General features: G+C 42.8%; 1 protein-coding gene across 1 annotated transcript; it reads right to left on the reverse strand.

Annotated features, from left to right (window-relative positions):
- Positions 1–2,393: 2,393 nt before the first annotated feature.
- LOC141112160 (interferon-induced transmembrane protein 1-like) lies at positions 2,394–19,139 on the reverse strand. Its single transcript, XM_073604680.1, has 2 exons — positions 18,790–19,139; positions 2,394–5,867 (listed from the first exon to the last, which is right to left on the reverse strand). Exons 1-2 carry the CDS (start codon positions 19,030–19,032, stop codon positions 5,631–5,633), a joined length of 480 nt encoding a protein of 159 aa, XP_073460781.1. The 5' UTR covers positions 19,033–19,139; the 3' UTR covers positions 2,394–5,630.
- Between the last annotated feature and the right edge of the window lie 1,531 nt (positions 19,140–20,670).

Below are 20,670 nucleotides of genomic sequence, written 5' to 3' on the forward strand. Positions count from 1 at the left end.
ATTTTACTTTATTGGAAAATTTTTTTTTTTTTTGCACATTATTTGGCACCCTTGCCTTTACACTTTTAGCGCAGCGTATTTTTATTTTCTCCGAATCAGTGGTATAAGGTTCTAAAATGTTTTACTTGAACCAAATAGAAAAAGGGTTATTTTACAAAGAGAGGAGTAAATCCGCTGAGCCTCGATAACAGCATCAACTCAGCCAACAGACTCCTCCCAAGGACAAAACAATGCTTAAACAATAAATAATGCTATGTACACAAGGATGCACTATATTCAGATCCGAAGTCATCCCTTAGTGGATGTTCCAGTTAACTACTGAGATGGCCACACTTAGATGTAATCTAGACAGCCTATTCTATTTTAGTGGAAGAGCTAATCTCCCGCTAGTGTTTATTTATTTATATATATATATATATATATATATATATATATATGCCATATTTATCGGCGTATAACACGCACCCCAAGTTTAGGAGGGAATTTTAAGGAAAAAAACTTACATTTAAATGCCCATCAATGCAGCCTTGTCAGTGTCATCTGCAGCCTTGCACAGCGTCCATCTGCAGCCTTGCACAGCGTCCATCTGCATGCTTGTCCAGTGTCATTTGCAGCCTTGGTGTCATTTGCAGCCTTGCAGTCATTTGCAGCCTTGCAGCCTTATCAGTGTTCATTTGCAGCCTTGTAGCCTTGTCAGTGCCCATCTCCTGTTTTGTTATTGTCCATTTGCAGCTTTGTAAGTGTCCATTTGCAGCCTTGCCCAGGCTGCAGTTAAACTGCAGTAACTTGCCAGTGTCACTGCAGTTTGAAAATGGCGCCACCGAGACACACAGAGCCGGTCCCCGGCGGCTCTCGGCCACTTTCGGCTCCTCTCGTAGTCCCGCACGGCCCATATACAGATAGCCGAGTGTACTCGGCTAGGTTCAGCTAGCTCCGCTCACAGTCATGCCCAGTCCATCATAGGGCGGGACTGGGCGTGACTGTGAGCGGTGCTAGCCGAACCTAGCCGAGTACACTCGGCTATCTATGTATATCGTCAGCGGAGGATCGCAGGGGATCGGCATATAACACGTACCCGCGATTTTCCCCTGATTTTAAGGGGAAAAAAGTGCGTGTTATACCCCGATAAATACAGTATATATATATATATATATATATATATATATATATATATATATATATATATATATATATATATATATATATATATATATATGTATATATATATATAAATAAATAAAAATATATATGGGCTTCCTATGAGTAATGGCGGTAAAGTTCCATGTGGCAGGCCTGTTGTTCTTCGCTAGCTAGTTGGAGCTCGTTAACGGTAATCTAGTTGCAGATGAAAGCAATAGATTCAAAGTAGTGAAGGCCTAAGGCATCTGAGTACAGTGTTCCAGCAATGCAGTAAATTGTTCTTGGGTAGAAATGTGTGTGCACTGTTCTGTAATGGTGGCGAGTTCAGATATATATTGCTGTCTCACTGCCTGTCAAAAACCCACTGAAAGTGATCTACTGTATATCGCTTTTCAGATGGTCGACAGTATAGTCGAAAATGTGAACGAGCCCTTAGACTACTAATGCCCAATCTCCTGCAGGCACTGTTCTGTGCTTCCCTATTGCCATTTTAAAGCAGTGATTTCTAGAAGTCTCATATATTATGCCCTTAGTCTCTGATCATCTCTTGTATTGTGTCTACTGTTCCTTAATAATCTCCTATACCATGTCTGCAATCTCAGACAGTCTCCTGCAGCATGCTTTTAGTCTCTGACCATCTCTTGTATCAGGTCTGCATTCTCAGACCATCTCTTGTATCATGTCTGCAGTCTATAACCATCTCTTGTATCATGACTACAGTCTCTGGCCATCTCTTGCATCCTGTGTGTAGTCTCTGAACATCTTTCGTATCATGTCTCTGACCATCTCTTCTATCATGTCTGCAGTCTTTGACCATCTCTTGTATCATGTCTGCAGTTTTTGACCATCTCTTGTATCATGTCTACAGTCTCTGACCTTCTCTTGCATCCTTTCTGCAGTCTCTGACCATCTATTGTATCATGTCAACAGTTTCATCTGACCATCTCCTGTATCATGCCATTAGTCACTGATTATGTCCTGTTGTGTATCCACTATCTCGGACACTGAATAGTCACTGATTTTTTTATGTGTGTTCCTTTGGTGATGTTGAGGGAGGCCCCCCATATCAAGAAAGTTGACCACCACTGCCCTAGACACATTTGCACCACTTAGTATCCTTTTTTCCTGGTTTAACTTTTTATACTAATTTTATATTAAATCATATCTTCTAAATATTTTTCATGTTGCAGGTTTTTTTTCTATTTTTCTTTAGCTTGATACAGCACATAACAGTACTTGCCAACTCATGTTGATATTTTGGTATATACTCTAATTTTAATTTTTTAAGCATGCCATTGTCACAAATATATTACAAAATCACAATAATAAAAGCAAACAGTCTTAACAAATAAAGTGTTGTCAGAGAAAACAAATTGTACACAACTGTTACAATGGGATATAAAGAAAAAAACAACAAAAAAATGGCAGTGGTATACCAAGCAAACAGAACAAACTGATTTCTGATTGGTTGTCATGATTTACTATGCACAGCAGCCTTCTTGCTGAATAAGCAGAATTACAAGATTTGACATTGTGCATAAAATACAATAGCATTTGTATAAAAAATTAAACTTTGTTAGAAAAGCTACAAAATCTGAATAAAAGTATAAGGCATCTGTGAAATAAAATGGCTTTAAGAAGGTACAAGTAGATTAAACCGCTTTGTAATTAAGTAAATAGAAAAACATGTGGTACATTGAGCTCTTTATACATTGTAAAGGTGATAACTAACAGCCATTTTACTTTGGTTAAGTAGAAAGATAAAATAATGTACTGTACATCAAAACCTTTTCCAACAAGCCTGATTATAACATTTCGTAGGAGTGGGCATCTATAATTTTCAACCCCAACACAACATTAATACCAATTGTTACTTTTTAAAACATTAATAATTTGGAACTTTAGTCAGAAAATTTTAGTCAGAAAAAAAAGTCCTGCTAGATCACTTCATACTGGCCCCTTCTGCAGGTATAGCTATGGAAAACATTAAAAATAAGTGACTATACTATTTAGAATTCACAAATGCATGGTCTCACCCAGCTTTACACTCAGTTGCTCTCTATTCTCAGCACTGTGCCAATATTCAGTGAGTCACTAAATGCCGATCTCCTGACAGCCCAAAGATTTACTGCTGCTGAATGGGGAAGGAAGCAACAGGAATGATGCAAACTGTGCTAAGGAAGGACAGATTAGAGAAAGAGATAATAAAAGCAGGAGAGGTGACAGGACAAACTCATATGCTGCTGCCAGGGAGACACAAGAGTTAGATTCACAATGATAGTGTCTTGTCTTATCTCCCTGATTTTCTCTCCTTTCTCCCTAAGCAGTAGCAGCACTATGAGCCAGAGCACATTCAGTTACTGCAGCCTTCCTCTGAGCCAAGACATCTAATCATGGCTGCACACATTTTAATTGCAGAAAGTGACAAATAGTTTTTGAGACCACGAAAATGGGGAGAGTTTTTAAGAAAAAAGTGACTGCTTTGGACTTCAGCAAAATGGCGGCCTCCAGCAACAAGAAACAGGAGCAATACTGGATGCAATATACAGCATGCATTAATTTTGATAGCATAATTAATAAAGTAGGATGTATGTTCCTTCCTAAAAAACATACTTTTTTATGAAGTTGTTATGGGTAAAGTTCTTCTTTAAAGTGTATCTATAGCTATTTTTTAAGTTTTCGATAGAGTAGGAAACTGTTACAACTCCTGTCAGATTTTACTACAGTTGAAGGCTCCGTTGGAGAGATTCCTCTGTTTCCTATCTGGTAAAGAGGTTGTCCGCAGAACAGGAAGATAGGGTAAATCTCCCCAACAGCAATAAAGACAGAAGATAAAATGCATGCTTTCAAGTTAAAGGGTAAGTTCACCTATACAGAAAAATCTGTATGGTGAACTTACACAGGACCCCCATCTCACCCCCCCCCCCGTCCCACTGACCTGCATGGCGGCGATCGCCCATTCTGAGCCCCGGTATAGCCGCCTCACTGCTCTGGGGCTTAGAAATCCCGAGAGCTTAATCTCCTAAACATACCCAGTCAGGAGGGACGTTTCAGAACCCGCGTAGCCCGTCCTCTCGGCGGGGAGAGAAAGCTAAGAGGTCTTCTAAGTGACGGAGCCATGAGGCGGCTATACCAGGGCTCAGAATGGGCGAACACCACCATTCAGGTAAGCGGGACTAGAGGGGGCGAGGTGGGGGACCTGTGTGATTTTTCTGTAAAGGTGAACTTACACTTTAAGTAAGGAAATGCTAAGACCTATGTCAGCTTTTTATTGCTGTCTGTTGGCCTGGTGCAGATTTTGCAACACTTTTTGTCTGGGAAAGGTGCCCCCAAAATAGAAAGTAAGGAAAATCTCTCTTATAGAGCCCTGGATAGCAGTACAGCCTGATAGGGATTGTAACCTTTACATGTTCTATCCAAAACCAGTGTATAGGTTTACTTTAAGGTGAACCGGTATTCTTAATTCAAAATTTTAAAAAGTCCTGCCTAAGAACAGCCATTATAAGATGGCTACTATTATATTTATTAGGCAGAAACACCTCTTCTTTGAACCTCCCAATTTAATTGTACTTTAGTGATATCCAATTTTCCCTGGCTTTTTGACTTAGCATCACCAACCACCATCTTGCTATCCATTTAGAGTAAAGGCCGCTGAGGCAGTCTTGTTACACAGTGGAATGGCAATTAGATGCCTCTTTTTACAATGTGAAACAAATCCAAGAGAGGCACAAAATAAGCATTCAGTGGACATCTTGTGGTGGTTCACAGGCTTGCTTTTAAAGAATAGTAAAATAGTGTGGACAGCTGGATTAGATTGACTAAAATGGGCTGAGTAACTGTAACTGGCAGATTTATTTGTTTCACTTGTGTGAAGGCCCACATTAAATGCTTTCAGGACATATGTCTTAAATTGGCATTAAATTCACAGATGTCTATTGTCAATCTCTCAGTTCTAAGTAAGTGAATCTTCACATCAGTGGGGTCCAACGTCCATCACGTGAGATGGTGAATTGTGTCTCTAGATGGAGGACACTGCTGTGACCGTTCACCAGTTCACCAGAGTTAAACCAGGTTCAAAGACACTATGACAGTCATAGAGATAGTATCATGCACTGCATATTTAACCACCAAAACCCATCCTTAAATGTATCCCTAATTTATCCCTAATGCATGTGAATTATTTCTCCAGTCACAGAAATACATGAAGAACCTCACAGCTGTTCTGAAGCATGTTCAGTTGCATGCTCAGACCACCTTGAATGAATAGACCCTACTGAGCTAAGGAGAGAGTATTATCTATTCATTGTTACATTTGTCAATTTTTCTTGATAAAGTGATGGCCAGACTACTTTTATGCCCTTTTACAAATTAGGAATCTTGCAGGCAGTGTAATGTTCAGTCCAACATTCGGAAATGTAAAAAAGAGTAGTTAAAATTGAAAAGTATAAGAAGCAAAAAGACACTCAGGAATTACATGCCTCAAGCTGCTATTACTTTCCATTTCCGTATCCATATCCAAATCCAAAATCATCTCTTTCTTTATTGTTTGCATTTTTTTGGGCCGCTTGGAATACCTCAATCATGTATTTCATCTGCACAATAAAGGTGACTAATATGATAATAGTAAACACAATAGAGAGCGCAGTGGCGGCAATGTTCAAAGAACGGGCTGTGGAACTATAGCTGATCGCTCCGTGCTTGTCTTTCAGCAGCTTCCTGTCTCGGGACTACAAGACAAAAAAAGAAAAAGAAAATAAAAGACAAATCTGCCAAATCTACACTGGCAACAGGCACAGCAATCTACTGTTAATTTTCTTGTTCAATATGTTGTATTTGACAAATACAAAGTAAGTAATGTAGATAAATATACTGTATATACTGTACAAACTTAGTATAAAAATATCAATAAAAGGTCCACATATTAATTATGGGAAGTATCAAAATAATTCTTGACCTTTTTCTAATGACACAGAATGCAGTTAACATTATTGGGTGAGATATCCAGTGGGGTTTCAATTATGAAAGCTATAACATATTCTAATCTGGATTTATATAATACTTTAGGGATTTAGCAAGGTAAGACTAGTGTTATCCCCAAAAAGGCTTTGGATAACTTTGGTGTGATATTTTTTTGTATCTGTATTACCCTTGAAAAGTGAAAGGAAAGAACAAAGCAGAAAAGGGTTATAGAATTATGGCCAGGTTTGCTAGTGGTTTCAAAAATTTTTCACTTGTTTGGAAGTTTTGCTTCCTACCTGTTTCACAAGGAGGGTTAAATGAATTGTCTGCAATGCTGAGCTGCAGCGACCAACTTGGGGAAGACCATGAACAACGCTCAGCTATAGAGTATCTTCAAAACTGGGGGTGGCCATTTTGGGTGAGCCAATATGTATGCAGGACTGAATGCAGCCACAGATAGAGCTGGTGGAAAGCCCCCGACCCATTACCTGGGGAAAACAGAGGCTAAGCTGCTGAGGATTCTGGGAAGGACAGAGCCTGCTGGAAGGAACTGTGACTTGTATGTAAGGTGCTGTTGAGGCCAGTTATAGGTTGGAGAGCAGTAGCCATTTTTTTGTATGGTCAGGAATGTAGTCCCCAGGGAGACTGAGCCTGTACTTCAGGAACTTCCTGAAACTGCAGATCCCAGCATTGCAAGGGATCTGAAGAGAGAATAAGGAAGGAATGTTCCTGGGCTATGGGCAGTCTCAGAGAGGAAGTGTTGGGACCAACACACAGTGTAGCAGGCTGCTGTTGGGCCATTTGCCACAGTGTCAGGGATGCAGAGAGACTGAGTAGCAGACATCTCCTGGTTTGTGAGGACATAACGGTCTAGCCTGGTGTCCCCTATTAATTGTAGAGAGGACATCACTGCAGCTGACATTGCTGATCCCCAAGATGGGGAGCGGCAGGAGATGGATCATCACCCTAGCGATTGGTGAGAGGCTAATGCTAATGTTTTGAAATCCTGTAAAGCATTGTAGCACCAGCAATCAGCAGATTGCTGATGCAATGCAGGTCTCTTGTAGATCTATCAGTGTATTGGCTTGCTTGTACCCCATATGAGGAAGCGTCTACATTCTAACAAGAAGACTTAACGTGGAGTTCCGCCCAAAAGTCAACTTCTGCTCATTTGTCTCCTCTCCCCCTCCGGTTCCACATTTGGCACTTTTTCGGGGGGGGGGGGGGGGGGGGGACAGGATATCTCTTTGACAGGTATCCAGTTCCCACTTCCAGGAGTCCGCACCATGGCCCATGACGTCGCCGCGGGGCTCCCTCCTCCTCCCCCTGTCGCCGGGCCAGTAGGAGAGAGGAGCGGGGCCTCGCGCATGTGCAGTAGGGTTCCCGGTGACATCGCTGGTCTCTAGGACAGGTAAGTGTGCTCTTATTAAAAGCCAGCAGCTGCAGCATGTGTAGCTGCTGGCTTTAAATCTTTTTTTTTTTTTTGGGCGAACCTTTGCTTTAATGAACTACCATAGTACTAGTTCATTGAAAACTACAAGCCAACAACCGCAAAGGGACGGACCTTGTAGTTCTCTATTTACAGAGGATTGTGAATGAGTGACGCGGCCGGTGGGTGGAGTGCCACATGGCCACGTCTTTTTAAAATTTTGCCAGCAGACATGGGGAGAAGAACCCCAGTCTGCTGTCACAGTAGGGATCGATGGGGGGGGGGCACAGGGGCCAGTGCATTCATAACATGTTACAACCTGAATATGGAGATAACATGTTATGAAAAGTGAAGTTATCCTTTAAATAAACAGTATTGCCTACTGGGGATGCCATTCTGGCACCTATATCTGGGTTTGTACTGACCTCATTTTGAGAGCTCCAATGCTAGAATTACTGTAGGTCCCAATGCACTGTTCAGTAGAGGAGTGCTTGCCAAAGACTGTTGGACCTTTGTCCTAGCATTTCCCTTTAAACAGTGCCTCTCATAGTATAGGGATAAGGGGTCAGTCACTGGTCTGCTTGTTTATGTTAATTGTAATTTTTTTTTAATACTGTTTCACATACTTGTTGAAGTATTTATTGCCATTTTCCATTTGCATTGTGCAATAAATATCAACCTTCTGGTTTGTTGGAAAGTGTGGTGCTGCTTGAAAAGTCATGGGCACTGGGAACAAGAGACGAGAAAACAGCGGCTCCTTTGAGAGTAAGAAGAAGATGATGTAAAAAAACTATGGATAATCCAAAAGGGCTATGGGGTGTATGGAAAGAGGGGGGGGCTGGGCAACCTTCTGATCATCATAAACCACATTGGAGACCACATTTTTAGGCATTTCTCATGCATTTCTACTTAGATGTTAATTGTTTGTTGATCATTGTGCCATTTAGTCATTTTTTAACCTCTTGATAACTCAGTGTGGGTGATTTCTATGATTGGGCTAAGGTTTGTTTTGTGGCACAGAATTTAAATCGAATCATTTTTGCTGTGTTACGTTGGATATCCTGGATGTGTTTATGTAAGACGGTTTTGATAGGATCTTTGCTCAGGTTCCAGTTTATGACTGTGTGTATTAAGGAATAAACCCTAAATCAGAAGTTTTGGGACATAACTTTCTACTGTGAATTTTCTCAGCATGAACTGAATGAAGTAGTTGCCCGCTAAGGGCACTTTCACACAGGGGCAGGGCGTTAGTGGTAAAGCGCTGCTAATTTTGGCGGCGCTTTACCGATGTAATGGCGGCGCTTTTCGGCTGCTTGCGGGACACTTTTAACCCCTGCTAGCGGCTGAATAAAGGGTTCAAAGCGCCGCTGCCGAAGCGCTTTGCAGGCGCTTTGGCAGCGTTGCCCATTGATTCCAATGGCAGGGGTGGTGGAGGAGCGTTGTATACACTGCTCCCCCACTGCCTGAAAGATGCTGCTTGCATGACTTTTTCTAATGTCCTGCAACTGCGCTGCCCCAGTGTGAAAGCTCTCGGGCTCTCACACTGGGACTGCAGGGGAGGCGTTTTTCAGGCGCTTTACAGGCGCTATTTTTAGCCCAAATGCGCCTGAAAAACGCCCCAGTGTGAAAGGGGTCTAAGGGCAAAAAGATGTTTCTAAGGGGTGGATTTACTAAAGGCAAATATACAGTTGCACTCTGCATGAGCAGTTGCTCCAGAGCTTAGTAAATGAGCAGAAGATCTGCTGACTTCCATCATCCAATCATGTGCAAGAAAAAAATGCTATTTTTAAAAAAAAATTCCTTGCATGTGATTGGGTATTCTTTGTAAAGTGAGCCCTTACCACATTTACTAAGCTCTAGAGCAACTGCTCTTGCAGAGTGTAACTTTGCAAAGTGCACAATCTAATTGCCTTTTGTAAATCAACCCCCAAGGGTCTAATCTTTGCTTTAAGGCACCTTTACAGGGCTGTATCCCAGGTTTAATTAAATAATGCTAAATCACCTATTTGGTTCACCTATTCTGATTCTTAGATTTTGGGGAAGTCCACTGACAAGATCACCCTATTGGAACTGTGCTTCCTTTCCCTCCCGGCAATTAAGTTTTGCTCATCCTAATAAACAAATGCAAAATATGCCATAGTGTATGATTACACCAAAATGACCTTGGTAGGCGGGAAGCGCTAGGAACAATCTTTCAAGAAAAAATGTTCTGAGAAGCTAATGGGCAATTTATCTCTCTGTTATCTGCACAAAATGAATGTCAACTAACCTTTTAAGGCTTTGGATTGTTTACCATTGTTCAATTACAGCTTGTCTGTGGTGGCCTTCTAAAAGCTTGTTTAACCCTTTCGCTGCCAGAGCACTTTTTTGCTCACATGTTAGAATGCATATTTTAGACCTGAAGATTAGCTAAAACCCACAAACATATATTTTCTGAAAGCTGGAACCCCGGATAAAAATGGAGATGGTTGCAATTTTTTTATGTCCCATGATATTAGCGCAATGATTTATCAAATGCATTTTTTAAGTAAAAAATATACTAAAGTTAAATTTAGTGCACGAAAATGCAATATATTAACTGTTTGTTGACAAAATTGAAAAGATGAGGTTGAGTAAGTAGATACCCAACATGTGAAGCGATCGCCTGTCAAACAGCAACAAACTTCAGTACATTATATTGGTCATAGGTGATGCTTTAAAAACTCTTACAGATAATCAATTTAGAGTTAACTGCAAATGGTGAGCTTGTTTAAGGGGTACCTCGTCCGTCTATATCAGCGTTTCTCAATTCCAGTCCTCAAGGCGCCCCAACAGGTCATGTTTTCAGGATTTCCCTCAGATGAAACGGCTGTGATAATTACTAAGGCAGTGAAACTGATCAAATCACCTGTGCAAAATAATGGTAATCCTGAAAACATGACCTGTTGGGGCGCCTTGAGGACTGGAGTTGAGAAACACTGGTCTATATTACCATCTACCAAGAAAAACCCCTTCTAATTGCGGACTTTACTGGTACCAGAGAGAGACGGTCACACAAAACTTCTAAAAGTTATTTTTAGTGCCTAATTGGTTGCCTATCCTTTATTATCTATAGATAAACTCTCATCGACCACAAATTGAATTAATTCATTACACACTGCATATCCTTTCACCACCTGAAAGCTATACTCTTAGTGCAATGTGTAAGTGTGACGTAGAATGCTTAGCAATCTGTATATAGACTCTGTGTATTATATGACATGTTGCTTATTGGTATTTTTATTTTGAGTAGGCCATTTCTCTTTGCTACTAAGCTAAGGAGGTCCTGAGGAAGCTGGTTGTTGTGAAAAGTGTCAACCTTTGGGATCATACAGCAAAGATAATCTGTTATAGCTACAGCTATGGCTTACACCACATATACGAATATTTTTCTATGATTTTAACTAGTTTGTAATAAACATATTTTTAGAAGTTTTGTGTGACCTTCTCTTTGCTGCCAGTAAAGTCCACAATTAGAAGGTTTTTTTTTGGTAGATGCAAATAATGGCCTTGAATACTTGCTCTCACGTGTGGTGCACGGCCATATATAGCATGTTACATACAGATCAAGCACCATTAGCTGCTTAACCGGCCAATGCTGTCAGGGAATGACAGCGCTGAAGCAGGAAGTGACATAATACACACTGCTTCCTGGTTCATTCACCAGAGGGAGGATCAGCAGATGGGTGCTCACAGAGTTGCGATGCCAATCTTCAGACAACATAGCCTGAAATACATGGTGGTGGGGGTGGGGGTGGGGTGGGCAGCCGCTGGAAGTGTGTGTAAAAGAGGCCAAGGCTTATATTGGGATCAGCCTAAGGATTAAAGAGAAACTGTCACCAAACTATTATTTATCAGCAATACTCTTCTATAGGATTATATGTCAGACTACCTTGTTTTGTGCATTTAGTCTCCCTGTGATTATTGATGATATTATGATATTCCACAGGCCCGACACTGCTGCTGGGTGCCACCATCTTGGATGCAACAACAGCCTCATGAAGGTTCAGAGCCGTCATTCAGATAACGCTCTCTAATATTCCTCTGCTGTCATTTATTTTTGCTAAGGGCTCTTATTTATCTGGTGACAGGGCAGAGAGGCTAATATTAGGAGCTCACACACACAGCGGGGAGAACTCTTAATCTAGCCATATACGGTTAGGTTGCATTCAGCCAGGGAGCTGGGGAGGACAAGCACTGATTGAAATTTGGCTGGTCCATCTTAACACTCTACGCATATGACAGTCATGCCCTGGCTTTTTCAAATTTTTGTGCATCAGTGACTCTGCGCCAAATGGCACTTATGTTTAATTACCTTATGGGCACACAGATGACAAATCTTGCCATAAATCCTATTATTTGCTAACAAGTAGTTGTGCAGGCTCCGGCTGTCTGTCTATGTAGCAGCAGGGGGAGGGGGCAAGAGCATGGCGTCTGCACAGACAAAAACTGATACTTACATCATCAGAAATTCGTTTAGAAGTATTCATTTTCAAAGCTATTGTTTAGTTTTCTAATGGTTATCAGGATAAACTCAGTGTTCATATTTGACTGTTGTGGTGAGAAAATTCAAAAGAGCAGGATGGAAAATATTTCTTGAACAAATGAAATTCTAAGGCTGTTTTCACACTGAAAGCGCCGGCCATTAGCGGTAAAGTGCCTCTCGTTTTAGCGGCGCCTTTGTGCTGCTTTTCGGTGCTTCCGAAACGCTTTTCAGTTGCTTCGGAAGCGCTGCCCATTTATCGCAATAGGCAGGGGCGTTTTGCTTCGGTGTGAAAGAGGTTTAATTATGAACGTTGTTTTCTTTTGGGAAAAATCATTCATATTGTAATGAAACTTGTTTAACACAGTACGTCTGGGATTACATTCAAATAGCAGGTCTGGATAAAAATGTAATGGTCTTTAAATGTAATTGGTTGAATCAATAATGGCAAGAAAGAATGTTCTGACAAATGATTTTCTATGAACATTGGAATAAAAATCTAACAGTGTATGGCCAACATGGATAAAAAATTTTTGAAAAACATGCAAGCACTTATTATCCTCTACTGCTACAAGGTTCTCATTTAAAAAGTGAGGTATGGTGAAAGGTTCCCTATAACCACTTCACGTACCTGTACCTCATTTTGTTGAAGTGGCTGTACCGGGGTGATGCCAGGCATCACCCCGGTACCGTTTTTTAGAGCTGGCAGTCAGCTTTCTCATGATACCAACCGATGTGGCTAATGAGCCACTCGGCCGTTATCTCCAGCAGCAGGAGGGGACGCCCCCCCTGCCGCTCCGCCCAGGTCTCCCGTCCCACCGGGAGACCCGAGCGACCAACCGGCAAGTCCGCCGGTTGGCCGGAGACCCAAACAAAGCCGGAATCAGCTTTGATTGTGTCTCCGATGTAACAACCCTGTAGCGATTTCACAAAGTCACTTCCAGTTTACTCGGCTGCCAATGGCACCAATTTAAAAAAAATGTCAGTATTAGCGTTTTTTAATACTTTTAAGTACAAAGGAGGGATTTGGGGTCTTTTAGTCCCCAGATTTCTCCATAAACAGTACCTGTCACTGCCTATTACAGTCACATTCCTTGTGACAGCAACAAAAGTGATCAGATTTTTTTTTAAAGGGACAGTGTTAAATAAAAAAAATAAAATAAATACGAAAAAAAACAAAACATTTTTTAAAGAGACCCATCCCCACGTGCTCTCGTTTCAAAGAAAACGCATACATAAGTCATGCCCGCAAATGTGAGTTATCGCAGCGATCATTAGAGCAAGAACAATAATTCTAGTAAAAGACCTCCTCTGTAACTCTAAACTGGTAACCGTTAAAAATGTTTAAATGTTACCTGTGGAGATTTTTAAGTACCGTAACTTGTCGCCATTCCATGAGTGTGTGCAATTTTAAAGCGTAACATGTTAGGTAGCTATTTACTCAGCCTAACATCATCTTTCACAATATGCAAAAAATTGGGCTAACTTTACTGTTTTCTTTTTTTTTTATTTAAATTTTTATTTGATTTTTATTTGATTTTTTCCAAAAAAATTGCGTTTGAAAGACCGCTGTGCAAATGATATATAATGTTTGGGGGTTCCTAGCAATTTTCTAGTAAAAAATACTGATTTTGACTTGTAAACAACAAGTGCTAGAAATTGGCTTGGTCTTGAAATGGTTAAAGCTACATTCGGCACTTCCATTAAGTGTGTAAAGTTCAATCTGCAGCTGAAGTGTTCTTAAAGTGCTCCAAACAAGCTGATTGTAGCATGTTTAAAGCTTTATAGAATCTAAGAACATCCTTTACTCATGTGTAAGGTTTGCTACAGAGGATCAAATATCTCCATTGAGTGGGGAGGCATCTGCCTTTCCTTGATCGAGTAGCTTTGACATCTGGGATCACCATGATTCTTGCACAGAAGTGTGCACATCAGGACCGTCTTTAACACAGGGAAAAAGGGGCAGCTGCCCTGGGCCCTGTCATCGCCGTGGGCCCAAAGCAGCTGCCACCTAAGCCCTGCGCTGCTGGAGTAGCAGGTGCAGCCAATCCCCCCCCCCCCCCATCCCCTGCTGTCCCAATCAGCGACCACAATACGACAAGAGAGTGGGACAGCTGTGGGCTTGATGTGCTTGAGCCCGCTTGTCCCGCATATTCCTCTGTCAGGAGCTGCGGACCGGAGTGACAAGGAATGACAGAGCGGTGCTCCTTGTTCCTCCCACCCCCACCTGACAGACCTGTGTAGCACACAGCCGAGTGAAGTTTTCTGGCTTTGGGCTATGGGTCTGACAGGCGGAGACTGTGTTGCACCACCGTGTCATCAGGTGAGAAAGATCACCGCGGAGAGAAGGGGATTCACATGTGCAGAGAATTGGGGCTACAGAGGTGTGGTGGAGGAGGGGGGGGTACAGAGGTGAACGTGGATGGGGAGTACAAAAGTGGTGGAGGAGGGGGGTACAGAGGTGGACGGAAGGATACAGAGGTGAACGTGGATGGGGGGCACAGAGGTGGAGGGGGGGTGCAGAGGTGAATGTAGATGGGGATACAGAGGTGGACATGGGGGGGGACAGAAGAGGTGGAAGGGGGGGTACAGAGGTGGATGGAAGGATACAGAGGTGAATGTAGATGGGGGATGCAGGGGGGACATAGGGGGGTACAAAGGTGGACATGGGGGGGGGACAGAAGAGGTGGAAGGGGGGGTACAGAGGTGGATGGAAGGATACAGAGGTGAACGTGGATGGGAGGGTACAAAGGTGGACGGAAGGCTACAGAGGTGAACGTGGATGGGGGGTACAGAGTTGGAAACTCTTTTCATTTGATAAGTGTCTCCAACTGTCAGAAACCTAAGTTATCACATATGGACCATTTATCAAAGTCACTTATTTTGGCCAGCCTAACGCTATCTAGTTACTAGTATGTGACTAACATGCACTGAGTTTAAAGTGATTGTAAGGTTCTTTTTTTTTTTTTTTTAATAACAAATATGTGATACTTACCTGCTCTGTACAAGGGTTTTGCACAGAGTGGCCCCAATCCTACTTTTCTGGGGTTCCCCCGGCTTCATCCAGTGGCCCCACGGAGAGCCGCATCCCATGGGGGCACTCGTGCGGGCCCGCCCCCAAGTACTGTTGCTGCGTCCATTGACACAGACACCAGGACTCAGCCCTGCCCCCCCCCCCCCGGCTCCCATGTCACTGGATTTAATTGACAGCAGTGGGAGCCAATGGTTCCTGCTGCTATCAGTCTATCCAATTAGGGTTGCCACCTGTATGGTTTTTTTTTCCCACACAGTTCGGTTTTCTCCCAGACAGTCTGTTTTTGAATGATGTGTTCGGGTTTACTTCTGCCCCAGACCTGGACACATCACAAGGACTGCACTGAGAGTGACATGTCTCCCCTCTCCCTGACAGCAGCTTGGTTCAGCAGAGCAGAGCAGAGTGTCAGTGTATCAAAGCTCCTCCTCCTTCTTCTCTGTTCTGTACACACACAAGAAGGAGGGGGGGAGCAGGAACACCCTGATATCAGATCTGTAGAAAGTTTTTATTATGCTCTGTAGATGGAGGAGGGAGGGGGAGAGAGCAGCTGGAAAGGAGGACAAGGTAGAAAATATGTGGAGTGATCAAGGGGTTAGGAGGATATGTGCTGGGGGGCTTTGACAGGGGGAAGACATGCTAGAAGTGTGGATTGGATTTGAAATCTGGCAACACCTCCTTGCACTATCTCTCTTCCTTCCCAAAGGACTCCTCCAGCACATATCCTACACCCCTACCCCTCCCCCTTGCACTGGCCCTCTTCATTCACAAAGCGCCCCCAGCACATATGGGCACAGGCTGCATATGATGGGCACAGTGGCTGCATATGATGGGCACAGAGGCTGCATTTTATGGGCAAAGAGGCTGCATTTTATGGGCACAGAGGCTGCATTTGATGGGCACAGAGGCTGCATTTGATGGGCACAGAGGCTGCAGTTGATGGGCACAGTGGCTGCATTTCATGGGCACAGTGGCTGCATTTCATGGGCACAGTGGCTGCATTTGATGGGGCACAGTGGCTGCATGTTATGGGGCACAATGGCTGCATTTTATGGGGCACAGTGAGGCTGCAATTGATGATTTTTTTTCAGAATTTTTCAGTTTGTTTGCGCCCCTCCAAAAAATTTTGAGCACCAGCCTCCACTGCCCCCCAGCACATATCTAACTCTCCCCACCCCCCTGCTAGCACTAGCCCTCTCCCCAGAACATATCTGACCCCTGCATTCCATGCAGAACACTCACAATTCAGCCACGCGCACTGTTTGCTGCAGCGATGTTTACGCCACATTACTACTCTCTTTCAGGCCACCAAAAGTGTCCCAGGTCTTTTACAATCTTATAGCGTATACCCCCAAAAAATGCCACCACTAAAGTGTTCGGGTTTGGCTTGAAGAAAAGGTGGCAACCCTATATCCAATGTGGACTCGAGACAGCGACTGGAGCTGCTGTGCTTGTCCCTGTCGCTGGAACGCTCGGGCTCACGTAAGAAAAAGGTGGGGGGGGGTTTGGGGGGCTGCTGCAGTACAGGTGGTTTTTCACCTTAATGCATAGAATGCATTAAGGTGAAGAACTACGAGGGTTTACAACTCCTTTTAATAGAGAAGTTCAAAATTTGAAAAAATAACATACAAACTCACCTCTGTAGATGTAGAGTGGTTAAAGACTGCTGATCACTCGGTTCCGGTCCTCATTGAGCAGAGAGCAGTGACTGTTGGTCACTGGCTCTTTGCTCTGCCCCTCCAGTGTTCACTGGAGCTCTAGGCTGTGGAGGGGAAGTGAGCAGCTGGCTCAGCCTCTCAGTGGCACACTGAGAGGCTGACCAGCTGCTGGTCCAGGCATCTGGGTGGATTCTGACATTATTGTCAGGATCCTTGCAGAGCCTGGACTCGCTCTGTGACATCAGCCAACAGAGGGCTTTAGCTCACTGTTAGCTGAATCTGGGTCACAGGAGTGCAGAATAAGTGCACTCATGATCCACAGGGGAAGTATGGCCAAATCAGCGTTGGACATACTTCTCTTTTAAAGTGGAACTCCACCCAAAAGTGGAAGTACTGCTTTAAGTCTCCCTCCTTACCACATTTGGCACGTCATTTTCTTAAGGGGGGGGGGGATTGACAGGTACCCACTCCCATAGCTCCCAACTGTCCGTGATTTGGAGGGACTGTCTCTGATTTGGAGCAATGTCCCTCATTCCTCCTCATTGTCCCTCATTTTGGTCTGCTCTATATAGATGTATATAAAATGCACTTTTTATCTATCAAAAAGTGTTTCCCAGCGCTAAACCTTTCATCTGATTTCTAAATTGCTGCATTTGTAAATTTCAAAAGCCAATATAAAGGAATAGTAGTGGTAAAAAAAAGCACTTGTGGGTTTAACCAATCTTGTTTTTTTGTACAATTCTCCTTTAGGGGGGCATGACAAGGGGTGTGTCCTATGCCTGCATACTTTTGCTGATAGGTGTCCCTCATTCCCATCTCAAAAAGTTGGGAGGTATGCCCACTCCCAGTTCTGCTTGAATTGCCTAGGTGATCCAGGTGGAAGTTATCCTCTCCCCCTCCCTCCCTACTATCTTCTGGGACATGTCACAGGTCCCAGAAGACCGAGGGCGTAGATATAAAGTGTTAACCTGTAAGGCCCCTTTCACACGGGACGGATCCGTGTTGATCCGCCCCGTGAACATCCGCTGCTCAGCGGGGATCGCTCCGCTTTCCCCTGCTGAGCCCGGCGGATGACAGGGCGGGACCCACACACTGTGCAGGGACCGCCCTGTCAGATCTCCGCTCTCCCCTATGGGGGATCGGAGGAACACGGACCGTCTGTCCGTGTTCATCCGATCCGCTCTGCAGACGGATAGAAAAATAGGATTTTCTTCCGTCCACAGAATCGGACGAGAGCGGAGCCGGACGACATCGGGTGTTTGCGGATGTACATCCGCTGACACCCGCTATCCCATAGGGATGCATGTATGTCCGTATTTCATCCGAAAACGGATGGATGAAATACGGACATACGGTCCGCATGTGTGAAAGGGGCCTTAAGGCTTTTAAAGCGTCGTCTATGGATAGTAAAATTTACGTAGCTTGTCACCGCTGAGCAGGCGTGCACAATTTTAAAGCATGACATGTTTGGTATCTATTTACTTGGCGTGACATTATCTTTTATATTTTACAAAAAAATGGGTTATGCATTGTGTTTTTTTGCATTAATATTTAAAAAAGTGTATTTTTTCCCAAAAAATTGTGTTTGAAAAACCGCTGCACAAATACTATGTGACATAAAAAATTGCAAAACCCACACATTTTTTCTCTAGAGCCTCGGTTTTGAAAAATTATATAATGTTTGGGGGTTCTAAGTAATTTTCTATCAAAAAACCCCCTGATTTTCACATGTATACAAAAAAGTGCCAGAAAATGCCTTGTCTTCAAGTGGTTAAGTACAGTGGAGTTTACATCAAAGATGATTTGTCCACTGAAAACAACTCTTAATTAGGAATCATCACCCACTTTAATCAGAATGATGATTTGCTAAGTCTCAAAGGAGCTCAAATGGTAAGCTCCTTGAGGGTAGGGACTGATGTAAATGTATAATATATATGTAAAGCGCTGCGTAAATTGACGGCGCTATATAAGTACCTATAATAATAATGGCAAACCAAATCTCTTTCAGCAGGGTATGAGCAAAACAACCACTTTTACATTCTTGGCATGAAGCCTAAAGGCTCCCTCTTACCTTGACAGAAAATATAAGGGCGATGAATCCGAGGCAGCAGAAGTTCAAGTACATGGCATTGAAGAAAGACCAAATAATGTGATCCCGGACAGCAGGAACCTCTGGCGTTATTGTCACCACAGTGGATTGGATCTGCGGGCTTGGGATATTCTGAAACTCTATCCCACCTTTCACCGGCTCATAGCCACGGCTGTTGTATGTAGGTGGTGAGTGTAGTTCACCGTTGTAATTGTTGGTTTCCATCACTCCTGAGTAGCAGAGCAGAGAATAGAAGACTTGCTGCAGAGCTCTGTTGAGAAATGTGTTTGTGAATTACTGGAGGGGATGTGGTAATGTTAGCTGGTGGGAGGGAAAGGAGGAGTGTAATGAGAAAGTTTACTTTCTCTCCTACAAGCTATCAGCGGTAAAAAAAAAAAAAAGCAAAAAAAAAAAAAAAAGTGAATGGAACTAGAGCTGGGAGAGTAATAGAAAGTATATTGTAATCTAAGATTGTCCAGCCCTTTGACCTTCCTGGGCCACATTGGAAAAAGAGGAATTGTTTTGGACTACACATAAAATACACTACCAATAAAGATAGCTGATGAGCAGAAAAAGTCGGGCAGATCACAAGTTAACGATCACTGATATAGATAATGTACCTCTGAGTGACAAAGCGTCATTTTTTTTTTGTAACATTTTTTTACTATAGAAGTAAATGCAGGCAACATAAAACTCGTGCAATATTTGACACTGTTTTTGATCTAACACATCAATATCTGGTTCCATGGATGGAGTAGCAATTCTCAATGAGTTCTCAAGGTGCTCATCAGATATTTTGATTCTAATTTTGCCCTTCGTGTGATTCATTCTTGAAAATAGTTGCTCACAAATATAGGTGTCGCCGAAAACTGCTGACATGAATAAGGCGTGATTGTGAAGAGTGGGATATTTTTCTTTGGGAAGATAAAACGTATAACAGTCCAGTAAAGAGACACTGTCAATTTATTTTTGCAGCTGCATGTGTTTGCTGAGTGTAAACGCATTTTTACAAAAAAAAATAAATAAAACATTTTTAACCACTTAAGTCCCGGACCATTTGACTGGCCAAAGACCAGATCACTTTTTGCGATTCGGCACTGCGTCGTTTTAATTGACAATTGCGCGGTAATGCGATGTGGCTCCCAAACAAAACAAAAATAGAGTGACAATTTTGAAAAAAACGCATTATTTTTTACTTTTTGCTATAATAAATATACCTAAAAAATATTTATAAAAAAAAACATTTTTTTCCCTCAGTTTAGGCTGATACGTATTCTTCTACATATTTTTGGTAAAAAAAATCGCAATAAGCATTTATTGATTAGTTTGCGCAAAAGTTATAGCATCTACAAAATAGGGGTTAGTTTTTTGGCATTTGTATTAATAAGTTTTTTTTTTACTAGTAATGGCAGCGATCTGCGATTTTTTTATTGTGACTGCGACATTATGGTGCACACATCGGACAATTTTGACACATTTTTGGGACCATTGTCATTCTACAGCGATCAGTGCTATAAAATTGCACTGATTACTGTAAAAATGACGCTGGCCGTGAAGGGGTTAACCACTAGCTGGCTAGGAAGGGGTTAAGTGTGTCCTAGGGAGTGATTCTAACTGTTAGGGGGCGTGGCTACAAGTGACACGTCACTGATCACCGCTCCCGATTACAGGGAGCTATGATCAGTGACAGTATCACTAGGCAGAACAGGGAGATGCTTGTTTACATTAGCATCTGCCCGTTCTTCAGCTCCGTGAGAGAATCGTGGGTATCCCCGTGGATATCGAGTCCGCGAACACACGGCGGCAAATTCAAAGAGATGTACAGGTACGCCCATTTGCGCAGCCATGCCATTCTGACAACGT

Source organism: Aquarana catesbeiana, linkage group LG11 (assembly GCF_042186555.1).
Source record: "Aquarana catesbeiana isolate 2022-GZ linkage group LG11, ASM4218655v1, whole genome shotgun sequence".
Classification (NCBI taxonomy): domain Eukaryota; kingdom Metazoa; phylum Chordata; class Amphibia; order Anura; family Ranidae; genus Aquarana; species Aquarana catesbeiana.

Bases quoted from the DNA above. Each gene is read 5' to 3' on its own strand.
- LOC141112160 (XM_073604680.1), bottom strand. From the start codon at position 19,032: ATGGAAACCAACAATTACAACGGTGAACTACACTCACCACCTACATAC. The intron at 5,868-18,789 runs GTAAGAGGGAGC...TTTGTCTTGTAG, and splicing joins CCCTTATATTTTCTGTCAAG to TCCCGAGACAGGAAGCTGCT.